The sequence below is a fragment of the Apteryx mantelli genome, chromosome Z, assembly GCF_036417845.1.
Source record: "Apteryx mantelli isolate bAptMan1 chromosome Z, bAptMan1.hap1, whole genome shotgun sequence".
NCBI classification, from domain to species: domain Eukaryota; kingdom Metazoa; phylum Chordata; class Aves; order Apterygiformes; family Apterygidae; genus Apteryx; species Apteryx mantelli.
Genome location: NC_090020.1, coordinates 43,509,289 through 43,526,748, shown reverse-complemented (window position 1 = coordinate 43,526,748; position 17,460 = coordinate 43,509,289). Strand labels below are relative to the sequence as shown.

At 41.9% G+C, this 17,460-nt stretch overlaps 1 protein-coding gene and 1 long non-coding RNA gene across 3 annotated transcripts in view; one reads left to right on the top strand and one right to left on the bottom strand.

The window, feature by feature from the left end:
• The window catches only part of LOC136995398 (uncharacterized), a 44,929-nt gene extending 31,373 nt beyond the window's left edge, over nucleotides 1-13,556 (top strand). Inside the window, exons 3-5 of one of the 2 annotated variants that reach the window (XR_010886976.1) lie at nucleotides 9,062-9,133; nucleotides 9,504-9,623; nucleotides 12,351-13,556. This is a non-coding gene — a long non-coding RNA (uncharacterized lncRNA). The remainder of the gene's footprint in view (nucleotides 1-9,061; nucleotides 9,134-9,503; nucleotides 9,624-12,350) is intronic. The other variant, XR_010886977.1, reaches the window with a different exon arrangement.
• On the bottom strand, nucleotides 4,296-14,372 carry CDO1 (cysteine dioxygenase type 1). Its single transcript, XM_067315418.1, has 5 exons — nucleotides 14,151-14,372; nucleotides 12,024-12,101; nucleotides 9,825-9,982; nucleotides 7,459-7,628; nucleotides 4,296-5,069 (listed from the first exon to the last, which is right to left on the bottom strand). The coding sequence occupies exons 1-5, from the start codon at nucleotides 14,339-14,341 to the stop codon at nucleotides 5,040-5,042; spliced, it is 627 nt and encodes a 208-aa protein (XP_067171519.1). The 5' UTR covers nucleotides 14,342-14,372; the 3' UTR covers nucleotides 4,296-5,039.
• Nucleotides 14,373-17,460: the final 3,088 nt, after the last annotated feature.

Here is a 17,460-nt window from a genome sequence, read left to right as displayed (position 1 = left end):
CAAAAAACCCAGGGATACTGAGGATCTGAGTTTGAATACTGAATGGGAGCAGAGCATGAGATGTAGCTTGTTTTCATAACAGAAGTCCTCCTTCCTAGTCAGTGACCACATTACGCTCAGGTAGCTTTGTGACTTATGTGGATCTCAGGGACACTGGCCTGATAAAGTGCCACACGAGCCTCTTACATTGTTTCTCTAATCCTTAGGAATTAGGGAAGCACACTGATTAAATGTCACCCTCTAGGAAATGCATTAATTTACATTTTATTCATGTTGTTAAACATGTTGTTAAACATTCCTCACCACCTTTATTCATAGGTTAGTCAGCTAGCCCTGCCTAAACTTGGGAAAGCACAGGGCCCTGAAAAATATAGTTCTAAATGAAGAAGAGGAAGGAGGGGCATGAAAATGATTGAAGCACAAGCCAGTGAACAGCATATACATTTTACCTTTGTGGTTCATTAAAAAAATTTTATACTAGGAAGTAAAGTGCAAATAGAGTGGATTTAGACAGTTTGTCTTCCTCTGAACCTACAAGACAGGAAGGAGGCACACCTCAGATGTTGAGAAATCAGGCTTTAAAAGAAAATTATGTACTCATTTGTCTGTACATGAGTTCTGTAGTAGGTTGGAAAGAAAAAGCAAAGAGGAATGGGGCCTGGGAAAGAAGAAAGGTGTTTTGTTACATGTTTAAAGCTTTTTTTTCCCCCTTGTGTAGCGTGCAAGAATGAGTGATTAGTTTAAAGGAGCTTGGCTATCCTGGCTTCAATGATCATCCATCCCTGAAGACATACAATCTAGCTTGAAGTACCCACAAGAGTCAAAGATTTGAGTTCTACTTATTGGACAAAGATTCATATAAGCTACAGGGGTAGAACTAATCTTGGAGGACTGCACAGTTAGTCCATTGTAGTTTTGCCTCCTTTCTGGGCCGGACTGGGACTACTGACCATGCCTGAAACCTACCCCTTAAATGAAGGCAGCTTACGGTCCAGTACACAAATACGGCTCTCAGGTGAGCAAGTAGAAAAAAGATCTCAGTTAGGGGTGGGCTGATGAAGGATTAGGGTTCTCAAACACATTTTAAGCTTGCCAAACCTAGAAAGAAAAGTGAAGAGTACATAGACTGTCTGACATTCAAAAATAGCAAAGGCTTTCACGAGCTAAAGTAGAAGGAGCAGAATATATAGAATGGTTGAAGAGTACTGAGCTTCAAATTATTCTGCTTGTCTTTCTTTGCAAACATTAGAGTCACTGTAGGTAGGCTACCTCTTTTAACCTTGGGAAGGCTATATTCTTGCAACATAGCTTTCTCTTAAGCATGAGAGGAGTGTGAAAAATAGCTATAAGGATTAGCTAGTGAACAGCACATCTTGTATCTTTTGTGGTTTAGAAAGAGAGTTTTGTAATGGAAGCAAAGTTACATATAGAGTGAATTTTGATTCTGCTGTGTCCTCTGTATGTCAACACAGGAAGGAGATGGGAATAGCACTCATCAAATATCAAGAGACTTAAATAAGTGTCTTTCAGGCTTAAATAATAGAAATGGAACTAATTTGTTTACCCAGTGATTCTATAGTGAGAGAAAAATTAACTCTAGGCTCAATTATCCACAAGAACATAAACAAACTGTGTTTACCCAGCAACGAACCCTCTCCCAGCAACAATTCCTGTTAGAGGCTTCAGGGGTCCCACACTTGAGCATGGGGGAAGAGAAAGCTGCTCATGTGTTAGTTCCACAGGGATGGAAACCCCCACAACACATTTTCTGAACTTCTGTGAGCATAGCGCTCATAAGCAACAGCCACACAGACAGGGAAGAGTCTCTTTTCCTTACATATACTCTTTGCTACAGAAGCTCCCCTTGTAAAACAAATCTCTTTGATAAATAACTTCTCTTCCTGCAAAATTTGTAATAATGACTCTCCAGAACCAAATTTGCAGTTTGCTGAAAATTTGGCATGTAAATATTACACTTCACCCGATTAATGGCATTACTTTACTTTCCTACATCTTTCAGTTGAAGCTCCTTCACTGAAATCTTGGACAATTCACCAAATCAGACTGAGTTCTTCTTAGTGTTGCTAGCCTAAGTGACTTAGTAACTTCTACCATATTTTTCAACTTAAGGATCTGAGTTGTAACCCAGATAATTGTCAATTACCTCTGTTCACATTAATGAGACCCTGCTCAAGAGCACCTTACCTGGTGAAAGCATCCAAAACACTAAACCTGTTTATAGGCCAATGAAAGCTAGTTATCAGGCTGCAGCATATTGCTACCTCACCAGTCAGTTAGCATTGGCCTGAAGCTCGTGTACTTTCACATGCTGGAAGGCTTAATACATTGGCTGTTCAGTCATAATAGTGTGCAAGTGCTATTGTGCTGTTACTGGTTTCTGTTTGAAGCCAACACAGGTTATGCAGACAAGTTAGTGTAAGTGAAAAGGTGACTGTGTTTATCATTCTGTCACTTGTTATTTATTGATTAAATATTGCTTTGGGTGGGTATTAGTTTCATACTTGTGCCTTATAGAGCATAAAATTCATAGCTAGTGCTTAGGAAGTAACAAAGAAGGTTGTGGTATGTGTTCTAAGGACTCTGGACCAAATTCATAGTTTCTCTTCAGGTTGCTTGTATTAGTGCCCCTTATGTTGTATGTGCTACCCTCTATGTCTCTGATACATTGGTTAAAAGTACCTAGCAAGTACCTTATTCTGAAACACTGGAATTCTTCTATTATTTTGTGCAATGTATAATGCCATGCTTACCATGTTTGAACAGTGTTTGGACCAGCTTAGGTAGATGATTGCTATCCCTTCTGCTCCTGTTTTCTCTGCTTCACTTGCCAGGCACATGTGTGGCTAGCTGGAATACTGTCAAAGTCATTATACCAATGGGCCTCAATACAACTAGCTGCCACTGTCATCGCTGTTGTGCTGCTTGGCTGTCTCTCTGAGCTTTCCAGTGCCCCCAGCCTGACTCAACCTGTGCTCTCTGAGAACGTGTTGGATATGTCTTTTAATTTTACCTAGTAAGCAAAGAAATGATGAATATGCTGTATGTTGTAGTTCAGCAAAACTGCTCATTTCCTGCAAGAAGGGGGAGGAAGACAAGAGGCAACGGGCACAAACTTGAATACAATGAATTCTGTTTAAACGTAAAAAAAACCCTTTTTTACCACGGGGTGATCAAATAGTGGAACAGGTTGCCGAAAGGGGTTTTGGCATCTCCACCCTGGAGATATTCAAAACCCAACTGGATTATCCTGAGCAACCTGCTCTAGGTGACCCAGCTTTGAGCAGGGGTGTTGGACCAGACGATCTCCAGAGGTCCCTTCCAACCTCAACTATTCTGTGATACTCTCACAACAACCTGAGCACTGTCAAATTAAGATGCTCAAACCCAGTATCTGTCTTGACAAGATTTTTCAGGAACTGGTTCACAACGAATCAGAAAGAAACGTACTGAACTTTGGAGTACACTAGAACCCAGGAAAAGCACAGAGGCTTCTTTATGTTAGAAGTGGTTATCGCTCCTCATGTTTCTTTCCCTGCCAATTTTGGGCTGCATGTTTGCTTCACCCTGCTCTGGAACACTATCCAAGTCTACCTCATGCAGACATTCTCCATTTACTGCTGATACTTCTCCTTGGACTTTTGCCTTCAGGCCAGCTATGTCTTTTCTTGCTCCTCTTCTCCTCCTCCTCCTTCCTCCTTCCCCCTTCCCCCCCCCCCCCAGGAGTATTTCAAAGCAACTACTGCCTTCCCATTGGCTCTCAAAGGGTAACTGCAGCAGTAAGTCATAGGTTCATTTACAACTGTTACGCTGCTTAAACATTTTTTGAAAAATGTGATAGAACCTCCCCAGAACAGGACCTCAGAAGATAAATAAATTTTTTTTGGAGTTGTCAATCTGAATTTTAAAACTTTAATGACTGCCCGAGTAATAAGCAGTCACTTAAGACATTAAAAGACTTGCTGCACATTCTCTATTTTTGTCCTTATGTACTGGTTATATTATATGACTACAATAGCCTCAGTGAAGGCAACTTTACTGATTTTGATACATTTTTAACTTTTTCAAGGTGACTCTATCATTGTAACTAAATCTTGAGCAGCAGTGAACTCAATGGCAAAACTCCCACTGACTTAACTGGGATCAGGGTTTCTTTACATGTTTTAAATACCTTTGACTTTTCAAACACTTAAATAGTGTACCACTTAGTGAGTAACGTGGAAATTAGTCAAGTGTGATGACTATATCTTAGTTACCAGGAGATAAAGGCTGCAAACTTTTGAATTCTGTGCACAGATCCAGTTTTATTTTAGTTACCTGAAAGGAGTTCAGTAGCTATACAGAGTACTTTGGAAACTGGACATTAGTTGTATTAAGTATGATTAGTCTTATTAAAAACCCAAATCTTTGCCCAGTCATTTTTGAAAATCATTGTACATGAAGCACTTTATTGCTCCTATTTAAAACAAGATCTGACAAACAAATTGTAAAAAATAAAGTAAAAAATGCACAAAACTATCAAAATGGCTTACAGCATTAAAACCAAGAAGACTTAATAAAAAAAGAGCTGCTGTTAGTAGTATCTAGTATACTACCCATAGGTACAAGTGACTGGAAGCTTAAAAGTTTATATTATTATTAATTACATCGAGAGCATACATACATGTAGGTCTATTAAGTAGTGTCAGATGATGTTTAAAAACCCTATTTTTGATATTCTCAGTATGGTATCAAAAGTGGAATTAAAAGGAGGCTAGAATCAGAAGACAAACTACTTAATTCTGACTTGACAATAGCCTAAGAAAAGGCATCTAACCTCTGAAGTAGTTTATGGCACTAGTTAGCTTAGTGTCCCATAATCAGCATTCATTCACGATAACTACAGGTTGCCTGGAAGCTGCCCTACTGTAGTTCTATGTACAAGTTATAGAAATATAGCTGGCTATCAGCCTTAGCCATTTAAGTCTTCTGTCCCTGGTTAAACATTCAGCAGGTCTTAAGCAAACAAATGCCGGTGCTTCTCAGTTGTTCTCTTGTGGCACTGCTGTTGCCTAAAAAGAAAGAGGAGAGATTTCTTTTTTAAGGAAAGAGACTTAGTAGTAGACTGTGACCATCTTCATGTTCTTAACATGGTCCTTAACAATACCAGAGTAGCTCAGCACCTTAAAATATTTAATGTATTTCTTTTCAATACTCCCTGCAATATAAAAAGTTACTATCCACATTTTATAGAGGATACTATGGCCCAGATACCATAGTACCTGATAAAATTAGCTTCCCTATCCACTGGGTCTCTGTGTGATCATGGGCAAGTCCAGCGCAGAAGAGACAAGTGAGGAGTGCTTTCTCCTTTAGGCTATCTTTTCTGTCAGAAATACTGTGCTGTATTTCATTCTGACAGAAACCGGACTCCAGTTTGAAAGATAGGCTGCAAAGAAATGACCTACCCTAGAAAAATTCCTGATAGCAAGAACTTCTGATATGCTGTGACAGTCAGGAGACAAAACCAGGTTTTCCTCAGTGAACTTTCATATCTGTATTCTTATGGTTCATACCTGAACTGTGGAAACAGTCTCTTTCTTGAGCAAGTCCTTGGTAAGTTAACTACACACTATTTCAATTATTAGATCTTCTAACTTGTTTATATATTTACTCTTTAGTTAATTAAGACTCCAGCATAACCACTAGGGATTTACCTGAGTGTTTTACCTACAGAAAAAACTTCAGACAAATGGGAAGCCCTGAATGTGCTCTAATAATCATCTTACTAATGAAGATGTACAAGTATGCTTTACACTACTCTCCTTTTACTTTTAACGTACAGTTCTCTGCCTTCCTATGTCCTTTCAAGATCTGGTAAACAGAGGAAGGCTTGGGTTTCCAGTGAGCTTTCCAGAAACCCTCACTGAAACCAGAAGGTTTTTGTAGCATGAAGTCATTTCAGACAGTTGGATGGCCCAGACTAGCTACCTCTCTTCCCTTACTGGAATTCCATTTACAGGAATTCATGAAAGAGACCCAGTGATTAAGATTTACCTCTCTCCTGTAAGCCAGATCCCATTTCCCACAAAAGGTACAAACACTGCCAGTCAGTTGCAAATCAAGAGCAGGAAAATAGTTCAAGTTAAAGTACCTAGTTTCACTTGTTATCTTACACACTTCATATTCAATAAACACTTAAAATGAAAAGAAAACAAGCAAATATTGAATTCTCTGCATTATACATTTGAGCTTACTTTCTCAAAGACCTTTCAAACTTGTGAAGGTTAAAGTTCTATTTCAGCTGTTTAGTAAAGCTGTAATCACTTAACACGACAAGCTTCAAAGAAATAATTTACATTGGGCTTGCTGATTATATAAATCTTTAGCTGGATCTTATTAAGGGCTCACTCCTTAGAAGTCCAAAGCACTGAATTTCTGGCCTCAGTGAAAGGTGAAAGTGTTCTGTATCTAACAAAAACAGTCTTTGAACCTCTGTGGCTGACCCAACAAAAATCTATCTTTTCTCCCCTTGTATGTGGTTATGTTTCCCAACACATAGAAGAGTGCTAAAAGGGAGCCCTATCAAACCCTGCCAGATGTCCTAGCTTGGTCTCCCAAAGCTCATTTAAGATTTCCTTTCTGTCCAAGTTCAATCTCTTGACATTGCTCAGGAATGCAGACAACAGCCAACCAGTCTACTCTCTCTCAAAGCAAGTGTTTCCATTTAGAAGGTTTGATTTAAAAAAGTCTGAGTACTTATCTTGCTTTACTTCCAGTAAGTTACAGGGTTTAAAACAACTGGCTTGAAACATGATGCTTTTTGGCAGAACAGTTTAGGCAGGGAATGTCACACATGACTTAAATTGGCTAAAATAATCTAGCTGCTTAATGGCTTTCCATTGACTAGGTTATATTTACTGTCTGAAGATGCTTAGCTATAGCAAAGTTCTCATTAATCCTCTTCTCCGCACAGAATTACTCTCCTGCTGATAAAGGGGAACTAGGCTCTTCCACCCCTCACACAACCGGACACCATCCATAAGAGAAGGGAAAGGGGTGGTGAGTAGAGCCAGGGCAGCCAAATCCAGCGTCATCACTAACAGATTGTAAATTCTCAGCCTCAGTTTTCCTATTTATAAAATGTGTGGGTGCATTACTGCACTTTCTTACAAAACAGGGAAGAGAACTGCATATAAGGGAAGTGCAAATTGACTAACTGAAGAGTGTTTTTGAAACACATCTTATGCTGATCCTAGATATGGATGCCCCAGGAACTGTGAGATTGCTACAATTCCTGTCTGTCCTGGAGAGCCCCCCCAAGAGCCAATGGTCTGCTCTGTGCAGACAAAAGTGCAGTCCCTCTGTCCTGTCCCTGCACGAGGACAAGTGGTTGGTGTCAAAGACTTGCCAGGGAACATATTACACATAGAGTCCTTTCGCCAAACTTCCCATACTTACACATAGAGTCCTTTCACCAAACTTGCTATAGAATGTCATTTTGACTTTGTGCTTGTGTCCAGTCCTTTGATCAAAGGTGTTACAGCTGTCGAAGGGTGGGCTGTACAAATGCAGGCTAACAGCAGACTCTGTGTGGCTTATGTTCTCCACACGGTGCAAGCCAATGGAGTCTAGACAGGCGAGGGCATGAAATGAAAGGTTGTTTTAACAGGCAGATTTAACAAGATCTCATAAATACCTGGCAAAGTGCCATCTAAGCTGAAACTTCTGAAGAAGCCAGTTAGTCACACCTGCACTTTGAGGGACAATGTGTAACTCAGTACAGCAAATTAGACTGCTGTTCTCTAGAACAGTTTCCTAAATACATTGTCATATGCTGTGACAGTCAGCCTTCAACACTTGTAAATTAGTGGATTATCTACTATGGCATAAAGGTCAATCAAAATCCAAAGAAGCTTAAGGAAGGCCATGCAGTCAGTAATCTGCCAGCTGCCATTCCCAAATGAGTTTAAGGTTTACTCTCCTAGGAGATGCTGTTGTTCTCTAGAAGCAGGAAGATTTGTGTTTCTAAAAATCAGCAGGATGGTTTACAGGGAGACTTTTTATATTGCTAATTCTCAGCCCAGTGACAAGGACATCAATCACATTAAGAGTCAGCTGCTTATATCTGGAGCATGGACTCATGGGCAGAGATATACTTGTCCTCTGTTGCAGACATCCACTTCCTAATTAATCTTTCCAACTTATTAGTTTGGAGTAGAACAGTCTTTTCATTTGTCTGGTCTTTTGTCTAAGGTGACAAATGATTGGTGACTGGCATATTTCCAACCTTAACCAAATAATAAGTGTAACTGAACATGTAATAAGACACTGTCTGTTGTGTGGCTACTAATGAAGTAATGGCATTTTCTGGGACAATGGAATAGAAGTCAAGGTATTACATAAAAATGTAAGCTGTGAAGAATCAAATCCATAAAAGCACCCATTTTTATTCTACATTAAAATGGAGTTTTTGAGTTACTTAAGAGAGACATTGAATTCAAGTTCAATGAATCCTGCTGTAAAAAAACAACTCAGGCCTTTGTACTTAAATTAATATGTCATATAATACTCAGACCTGTATTATGCAATGTAGGCACAATACCCTGGGAACCGTAAGTACACTTCGAATGTATCAGAGTTAAGAGTGTAAGCCCTAAGTGTCATTAACATAATTTATCTAAATAAAGGATGTGGGGAGAAAAAAAGCCCTAAAGGTAAGCTTATGTAAAGGGAGATTTGAATAAACTCAGATTACTGAGTGAAGCGTTCCGTATCTCTGAATTTTGTGTTTTCAGTTAATGTGGCACACCTTCAGCAAAGGGCAAAGGGTGGAGAGTACCCTTTACGTTTCACCCATGCCCCTTGCCCTGGCCTAGTCCATAAACCCAGCTGAGGCTGTGGATGTGACCCCCTTGAATCGGGGGAAGCACCCCAGGGGCACGCTGTAGTTATTCAGCTATCACAGAACAGGCAGACAGCCCCCTTCTCTGAGGCTTTGCCCTGAAGCTCTCGTTCTGCTGAACTCACTGCAGATCAGCACAATGTGTAATGCCTTTTGTAGGATCAGAATGTGATGCCCAGCTGGTGACTCCCAGGCAGCTGCCGGCGTCACGCAAGATGGCAATAGTTACAGGTATGTATAATGGCATGACTTTAGGTACCTAGGGAACCTTGCTGGTGAAGACTTAGAGGTCTTTCAGTATCTGTGGAGTTAGGCAAATGTTTTATAGATTGTTTGGGTAAACTTGAATATTTCAGCCTTGCTGACACTACACTTCAGCATTAGAGTCTTTTTTTGATTTGGACAAAAATTAACACTGAGGATGATGGCCTCTCTTCCTGGCTCTTCAATTTATTCCATGGACAATTGCTTTTACATTTTGCCCTAGGATTTCCATGACAGATAACAAGGATTATTTCTTTGTAAAGTTGTGATGATTAAAAAATTTAAACTTTGTTTCTCTTGTTTTTCACACAATACAATTTAAGCTTTATGTTTACAGGCAATTTCAGACAGTTATTTGGGACACAGTGCTGAAGGCTGCTCAGCATAGAAGAGCTATCCAGCATCTTTAAGTACCAAGCGATTGCTGCAAGCAAGCAAATGCTGCAATGCCTTAAGAGTGAGTTAAAAGGAAAATTTTGTTTATTTTACTGAATCTAAATACAGGTTTGCAGAGAATTTGACTAGCCAAATTCTTCAAGTATGTAAGGTGCATGATACTGTTAAAGGTAAGTCCTTAGTTAGCACATGAATTATCTATCCTGTTAGGAGTCAGATTCATAGGTGGGTAGCTGTCAAACAGGATACTAGAAGAGCTTACCATTAATATAGGCACACTGATTTTCTCTCAGAACACGTTCTGATTTCTTAGTCATTTCACCATTTCCTTTTTTCTCGGGCCAATCAAAGAGGGTTTCCTTTAGGTTTCCCTGGAGGATCTTCATAAAGCAGTGTGAGTCAGTATGATCATGGATACTGCTATATAAGCAAAAAGAATAACCAAACTCAGTGTGATAATACATATTTAATTTAAATACAGCAAACAGAACAGATGGCATAGCATATTGTACCTGGATATAGCCCTAGAATGAAATGCTGTTGCACACTTGTCATGCACAGACACAAAAAATTCTTAGAAACAAACATTCACCATGTGTAAGGTATGCCTGCTTAAAACCGCATTAGAAATGTGTTAGGATAAGCTTACATTTATCAGGACTTGGGGAAAAAATCAGATATCTGTCAGCTTATGACTTTGCCAGAGAGAAAAACAAAGCAAATCTGGAGGTGGGGAGACAAACAGCTTTTCAGAACACAAAAACTCTGTGGGCCAAGAAACAAAAGGATGCTTTCCCCAGGTTTTCATATCAGCCTGTATTTCAGCCTGTATTCCGTATCAGGCAGAGGCCAGTATAGACTTGCATATATACCAGGTATATTTGCAGATCCACAGCGCTCCCTCCCTAAACATGGGAGAAATGAGCTACTTCTTCATTTCTAGGACCTCTCTGCTGTTGAGATGCATAGGAGTTTGCTGAAGAAAGAAAATGCTGTCTTTGCCGCTCTAATAGCACTAAGTATGACTGACTACAGCAAGCCGTTAATTTCCCAAGTTGGCAAAACACGAACAGCAGCAGGAGCTGGCATGATCTGTCTGCTTGCTTGATCGATCTGCTTGCTCGGAAGGATGTTTTAATTGCTACATTTAGAGGCATACAGGGTAGATATGCAATTTAGTTAAGTTTTTGTTTTTTTAACAGAGGCCTAACTGTTACAGAATGTGACGGTATTAGGACAAAGGGAGAGCTCTCCCCTCGTGGCAGGGGGAGAGGGAATTTGGCCCTCTCTGAAGCGCTAATGAGTTTCAACCAGCAAACTTGGTACTTGTACATTGCTGGTTTCAATAAACAAATGTCAGTGTCTTACAAACTGAGATGCCAAGAGAGCGCAGCTTGCTTCAGGCACAGAACAGTTCATAAATGCCACGTTGTCGTGTTCCTTGCACAAGCCATGAGAACAATTTGATCCTCCTCATGTAGGAAGCAAAAACAAGTTGTGGTCTGAGTCTAGTTTCTAGCAAATGCTCATCCAACCCAAACACAGTTTGACATGAATTACAGTCTTTGTGGGAAAAGCCCAGGAGGAGTAGAGGAGGTGGACTTGATTCTTACATCTCTCTGAGTATAACTGCATGGCATCTCCAGGAAAATATTTTAAGTGTTCAGTATGCATGCTCAATTAAAAACAAAAACACCCCCCCCCATCCCCAGCTTTGGGGGTTTTCTCTTTATGTGCAAGGACAATCAGTCAAAACCTGCAAGTTTTCTTATTCCACATTTTGTTTTATCCAACGTTTCATAAAAGACCCTCAAAGGGACAGATCCTGCCCTCACTTTTGCAGGGCTATGCAATCCAGCATATGATCCATGAATATAACTTGAGGCCACAGCAGCAGTGTGGTCCCTTCTGAGGGAGGAGCTGGGATGTCTGGAACCTACAGAAAGCCACACAGCACTGGAGAGGGGCTCCCTCCTCGCACCCCACACTTCTAACCCAAACCCACTTTTTCTTTCGTCTCACAGAGACTGGATTTAAACAACATGAGAGAATACAGACTATTTAAACTGTACCAAGTCCTGCTTCTGCAACACAAAGTGAGGCAGATTTTTCAGAAGCAACAGGGTCTGTTCAATGCCTGTAGGACCCACTGTATCTCTGGGATTAAAAACTTCTACAGGCAGAAGAAAGCATAGATTTGGTAGAAGACCATAATTAGTATTATATTGTAAATGCTCTAAAAGTGTCCATAATGTACAAACTTGCAAAAAATATTATAGCAAATATTCAAGACTGCCATACCAAAGGAATAAGTAGGAGTTCTGTACTGCCTAGTTGCCTGACATTTTCTAATAGTTCATTTAGAGCGGATTTTTCTTCTCTTTTCATATGACAGTATTCCAAGCAAAAGATACTGTAACTTTGTGTCTGTTTGATAAAACCGTAATCTTTGGATACAAACCTGCCATGCCCTTCGCCCCAGCATAAGATCATCAAGTTGAACTTTCCATTTCCACTGTCCACAAGATTTCTTGTATACCTGAAAGACAAAGTGTTTGCTTTTAAGAATAATCAGTACCGATATGCCTATAAAAAAGCATACAAACATGGTTATGAAGAAAGGTTGCACCATATAAAAATCTTCTTTTCCATTTTCTTGAAAATAAAATTTCCCTTGGAAAAAGTGAAATTGAATTTTTAAACTATTTTTGTAAATGTACTTTTTCTGGGAAGAAAAAAATTGGACATGGTTAATATTTGATAGTCATATTGCTTTTGAATTACATAGATGATTGGAGTTTGGGAACTGAGAGTCTGAGACTAGAGTGGATGACAGGATCAAATCAAAATAGTTACTGAATGAAGTCACTTCAGCAGCTGGCTTATAATTAGAAACAGAGGACTGCAATGAAAAAAGAAAAATACATGGTTACATTCCTCTACAGTTCATTTTCAGATATTCTTGGCTGTCCTTTCTCTTGGGCAGAACTCCTGCATATCAGGCAGAAAAAGAAGAAGAAGGAAAAAAAAAGGATGTCAAGCTTACCATACATGGTACTCTTACTTTTTTCTTGAAAATTCTGCATCTTGTACTGTAACATTCTTGTACGGATAAAAAACCTATCATGTAACTTCTGCCAGCATCTACTTCTAAGCAAAGTTTAGCATAGCAGAATATTTTAAAAAGATTTTCTTATGTTAACTTAAAAATAACAAGGAATAAGCTTGTTTCTAAAGGCTCTTTATCTATATGTGTGTTCTAGACTGTGATTTGCTCTCAGGGCAGGAAAACTTTTTGTATTACAACATTTGAAGTTTTTTTCTGCGCACTCCCCTGCAAGCCTGCTCCGAGCTGCTGCTTGTCTCATCCCTTTGGGAATGTCCCTGGAGAAGAGACTGTGCTTTGTTGGATGCATTGCTTTCCACAGTGAGGTTCTGATCCAGGGCTAGTGCTCCTGGCCATCCTGGTACAAGCAGCCAGCTCTGACCTTCTGATTCCTTCTCAGCTTTAGTCATTGCCTATTCACAGGGTGCCAAGCAAAGCAAACAGCTATGCCCATGACAGGAAGACCCACTCTCACCTAACAGACTAACACAGAACGGTCACTGATGACAACCGGATGTTTTCCATTAATTTCTAAGGTCATTCTATTTTAATGAAGATATGATATTCATGACAAGTTAATTTCAAAGCATTACATTCATATCTATATGCTGCCAGTTACTCTGTCCGCAATCTGTGTATTAGGTAGATATATTTTCCTATGATATCAGAGTTAAGCAATCAGTGTTGGCATTTGACTGAACTTCTCAAGTGCTGTTATTTCTGTACAGCAGGTCTGCATGGCCGAAAGGAAGGCTGTTGTGCATACTTCTGATGTTACCATGCTTTATTTTTCTAGTTCTTGGTTCCCTGTGTTCTTTTACAATTTTGTGATTTGTTCTGAATGGAGGAAAGTCAATGTGAGAAAAATGGAGATTTAATTAAAAAAAAAAAAAAAAAAAAGACAAGCCAGAATGATGCTTTCATGACAAAGAGGTTAAAAGTAGGGAAAGGGTTTTTTTTTTTTAAAGGAGGTGTTAGACTAAAACGTATTTATATATAAATTTACAGCAGAGAAGCCACCAATGGCAGGAATAAACGAGATGTTAGCAAAATAAGAGGGACTTAAAACCTCGACTGCGCTTTTACTTCCTACTGCAGAGGGACCAGAGGCCCAACGGGGGAAGGCGACGCGACACGACACGGTGCTGCAGCCAGCCGGCAAGGCGCGGGCGCGCACACACGCGCCCCGCCGCGCCCCGCGCCCCGCTGAGCCTGCCCGCGCGGGTGCCGCCGGCGCCTCGGCCGCGCTGCTCCGCGCCGGGGCCGGGGCCGGGGCCGGGGCCGGGGCCGGGGCCGGGGCCGGGCCGGGGCCCCGCCATTGGCCGCCGCCGCCATTGGCCGCCGCCGCCCCGCCCGCTCCCCGCCCGCTCCCCGCCCCGCCGCGGGCAGCGCGGGGCAGCGCGGCCCCTCGCCCGCCGCCCCCTGGCGCCGCCGCCCCGCTCGCCCCCGCCGGCGGCAGCCCCGTCCCGCCCGGTGCCGCACCTGTACTGGTCAAACTTGGCGTACTGCAGCCACTCCTCGGGGTTGCTCTCGTAGGACTCCATGAGCGCCTGCACCTCCTCCACGCTGACCTTGTCCTCGGAGAAGAGCCGGTGCAGGATGCGGATCAGCTCCGCCAGGCTACGCGCCTTCCACATCTCCGTCTGCACCGGCGCCGCCATGGGCGCCTCCATGAGCGGCCCCGTGCGCAGCCCGCAGCCGCCGGCCCCGCTGCCGCCCGCCCGCCGCCCGCCGCCCGCCGCCCGCCGCCGCCGCCGCCGCCGCCGCCGGCCCCCGCCCGGCCCCCGCCGCCGCCGCCCTTTATGCGCCGGGAGGCGCCGCGGCAGCGAGCCGCCCCGGCGGGCGGGGGACGGGGCGGCACCGCCAAAGTCCTGCTCCGGCAGAGTCACGCACCCTGCGGCCAAATCTAGCTGTGAGCGGGCCGCCGCGCCCCTCCGCAGCCGCGAGGTGCCCCGAGACGCGGGGCGCGGACCCGCCGGCCCGGCGCGCCTCGGCGGGCCAGATCCCCCGCGGCCGGGCGGCCGGGCGGGCTTCGCACCGGGTCTACTGCTAGCAGGGCGTATAGGTACAATCCAGAAAAAAATCGGATTATGCATCTGCTGTTAATCCCAGAAACTTCAGAAATTTGATTCATTTGCCCCAATGTTGATGGCAGCATTAGTGATGCCTTTAAGTATTACCACTAAAAGCAAAAGGACATTTTACATCACTCTGTGTTACAGCTAATGGCTTAGGCTGGATATGTCCACCCATATATTTGCCAAAGCTTTTCCTTAACTTGATAACTAAGAGCTTGAATTTCTCTAGTAGGAATAGAAAATGTTACGCTTCTATTTAATCCTTATGCAAAAGTATTCACACTTTTTTTTCATTTTGAGTCCTTCAGCATTGCTCATTGATCCTGAAAAACCTCTATAGGATTTGATTACTTGATTGCATAGAAATCATGAGGTACAATATTTATGGCTCTACAGTTTACCTTTTTGCTGATGTCCCATTGACAGGAATGGCACAAGGATCTGAGTACATGCAGCAATTAGCAGATTCTAGCCTTAGTCACTGAGGGTATCACTGAAAATTAAAAAAAAAGAAAAGAGGGCATTGTAGTCCACACAGCATGGGAATTGTTTTCACATTCTCAGTTCTGTTTCTCATGAAGGAGTGCACAACATTTTACCCATTTCTTCTTATTGCTGAAAATTATACATTTATAACTGTAGAAGTGAACTGTTGCACAAGTATCTCAGCTGTTCATTAGAATAATATGTGGGAGGCTATATTCCAACAAATGTAAGGGATGCTGTAACTTTCAATTTTATAAAAAAAATCTTAGTTTTTTTTTTAAGACCAATTACTTAAAGTTTATTTGAAAATAAGATCAAAGTTGAGACAAATGACACTATTTACATCTAGACATTTTTCAATGCAGGATGCAGCACTGCAGCTGGTATTCATGAATTTCACCAACGTTTCCTCAGGAGCTAGACTGTGCACCAGTAATGGTATCATGGATAGTCACATATCAATAAAGGTAAAAAGTACACAGTCAGTCCCTTCTACACCCTCATTTTTTATCAGAACCCTACTGTACCCAATCTGCCTCACAAATTAGATCTGTCACCCTACCCTGTCTTGGGGTAGTGCCAGTTGTCTTAGTCCTTGACTTTCATGATTATCAGGTGCTTAGTACCACATTCCCATTAAATAATTCTGCAGAAATTACATTTGCTAGTTTCTGCAAGCTGGTTTTTGTATCTTGATTTTCAGGCAAATAAGCTATTTGCCCTTAGCTTAATGATGGCACTCGCTGGTGTTTCTTGGAGAAGATACATAATCACACTTGGTCCTAGTGAATCTGTATCAAGCTATGACATCTGTATGATCACACAGTGACACTACATACTCATATATTCAAACACCAGAGTACCTAATGTGAATATATATTCTTTGGGCCAGAGAGAGAGAGAAAGCAAGAGCAAGCATGTAGCTTTAGGGAAGAAGCATAAAGGGATATCCTGAAATTCAATGCTTGGTCCAAGGACAGTTTTTGTATTTCACGTTATGTAGCCCCTGTGGAAAGCACAGAAAGTCTCTGGAGCATAAATACTATAATCAGTAAACCACAAAGTCAATCATTCTTGCATTCTTTCCTTCCCAATGATAGGACTTCACTGAGAGGCAGAGAGGAAACCACTAAGCCATTCTTGCTGATACCCTGGTAGTTAAAACAGTCTTGGGAAATGGGAGTTTGGGCTTTATCCACAGGGATTCTGCTTCCTGGACAAATGCTTTAATCACTAGACTGTTATCCAAAAGACAGTGCAAGCTCTTCAAGCAATCAGTGAACAGGACCTCTAACTCCAAAAGAGACTTACCTGCTGAAGGTGCCAAGCAGGTATGGGCACCTGTCCTCCCATTGGGGTGCAGCTCACAAGTTTTCCACTGGCTCATTTAGGAAATTTTTTTATTAGATTGCTGGAATTCATGAATGCCATTATAAGGCACTTTTTGCACTGTGTTTTGGACCTGGACATGTAGCTTGGGGTTGAAGATTTTTATGAGTCAGCCTATCATTCCAAATGAAATTTGTGGGCAAATCGAAAATGGAATCTAAGGTGCCTGAGTCCTCAGGCTATTGTAGCAAACAACTGGACGTATCTCTTCCCTCTGGCCCGCTAACCTGAAGAGAGCCTAGCTCTTCAACTCAGTAAGGAGAGTTTATGCCTCCTCTTCCAGATACTGTGACTTGAATCCTTTTACCATTGCTATGAAGTCCCTGCTCACCTTAGTTTCTTTACTTTTGCACAGGACTGCAAAACTGGTGTAAGTTAAAGTTTGGACTTGCAGCTGTAGTTCACATGCACAGTGTTGGCACCTTAGGGCACTGTGCCTTGCAGGTTTTGGGGCTACATGGCTCAGTGCTGATAACTGTCTGAGGGGGGTGAAGAGACCAGAACATTTCATCAAGCAGATAATAATATAGATAAAAGGCTAATGACCTGCCCCAGGGGAACTTGCCTTACTGAAATACAATATTGTGTACTAAAGTCCCAAGGCACTACATCCTACAACAGGGCTACTGCCTTTTTTTTTTTTTTAAGCTTTGTATGCTTTAATGAAGTCTGCATCTGAAAACTTGAAGTGACTCAGTCTACGGCACCTAGAGATCTGCCCCTTTTATTTCTTGTGAATGTCTTTGGGATCTTGGAAGGACACCATTTGCACAGAATAAACCTTTTGGGTTAGAATCAGGAGGAAACATAAGTGTATGTTTGTTGCAAACGTAACCCAG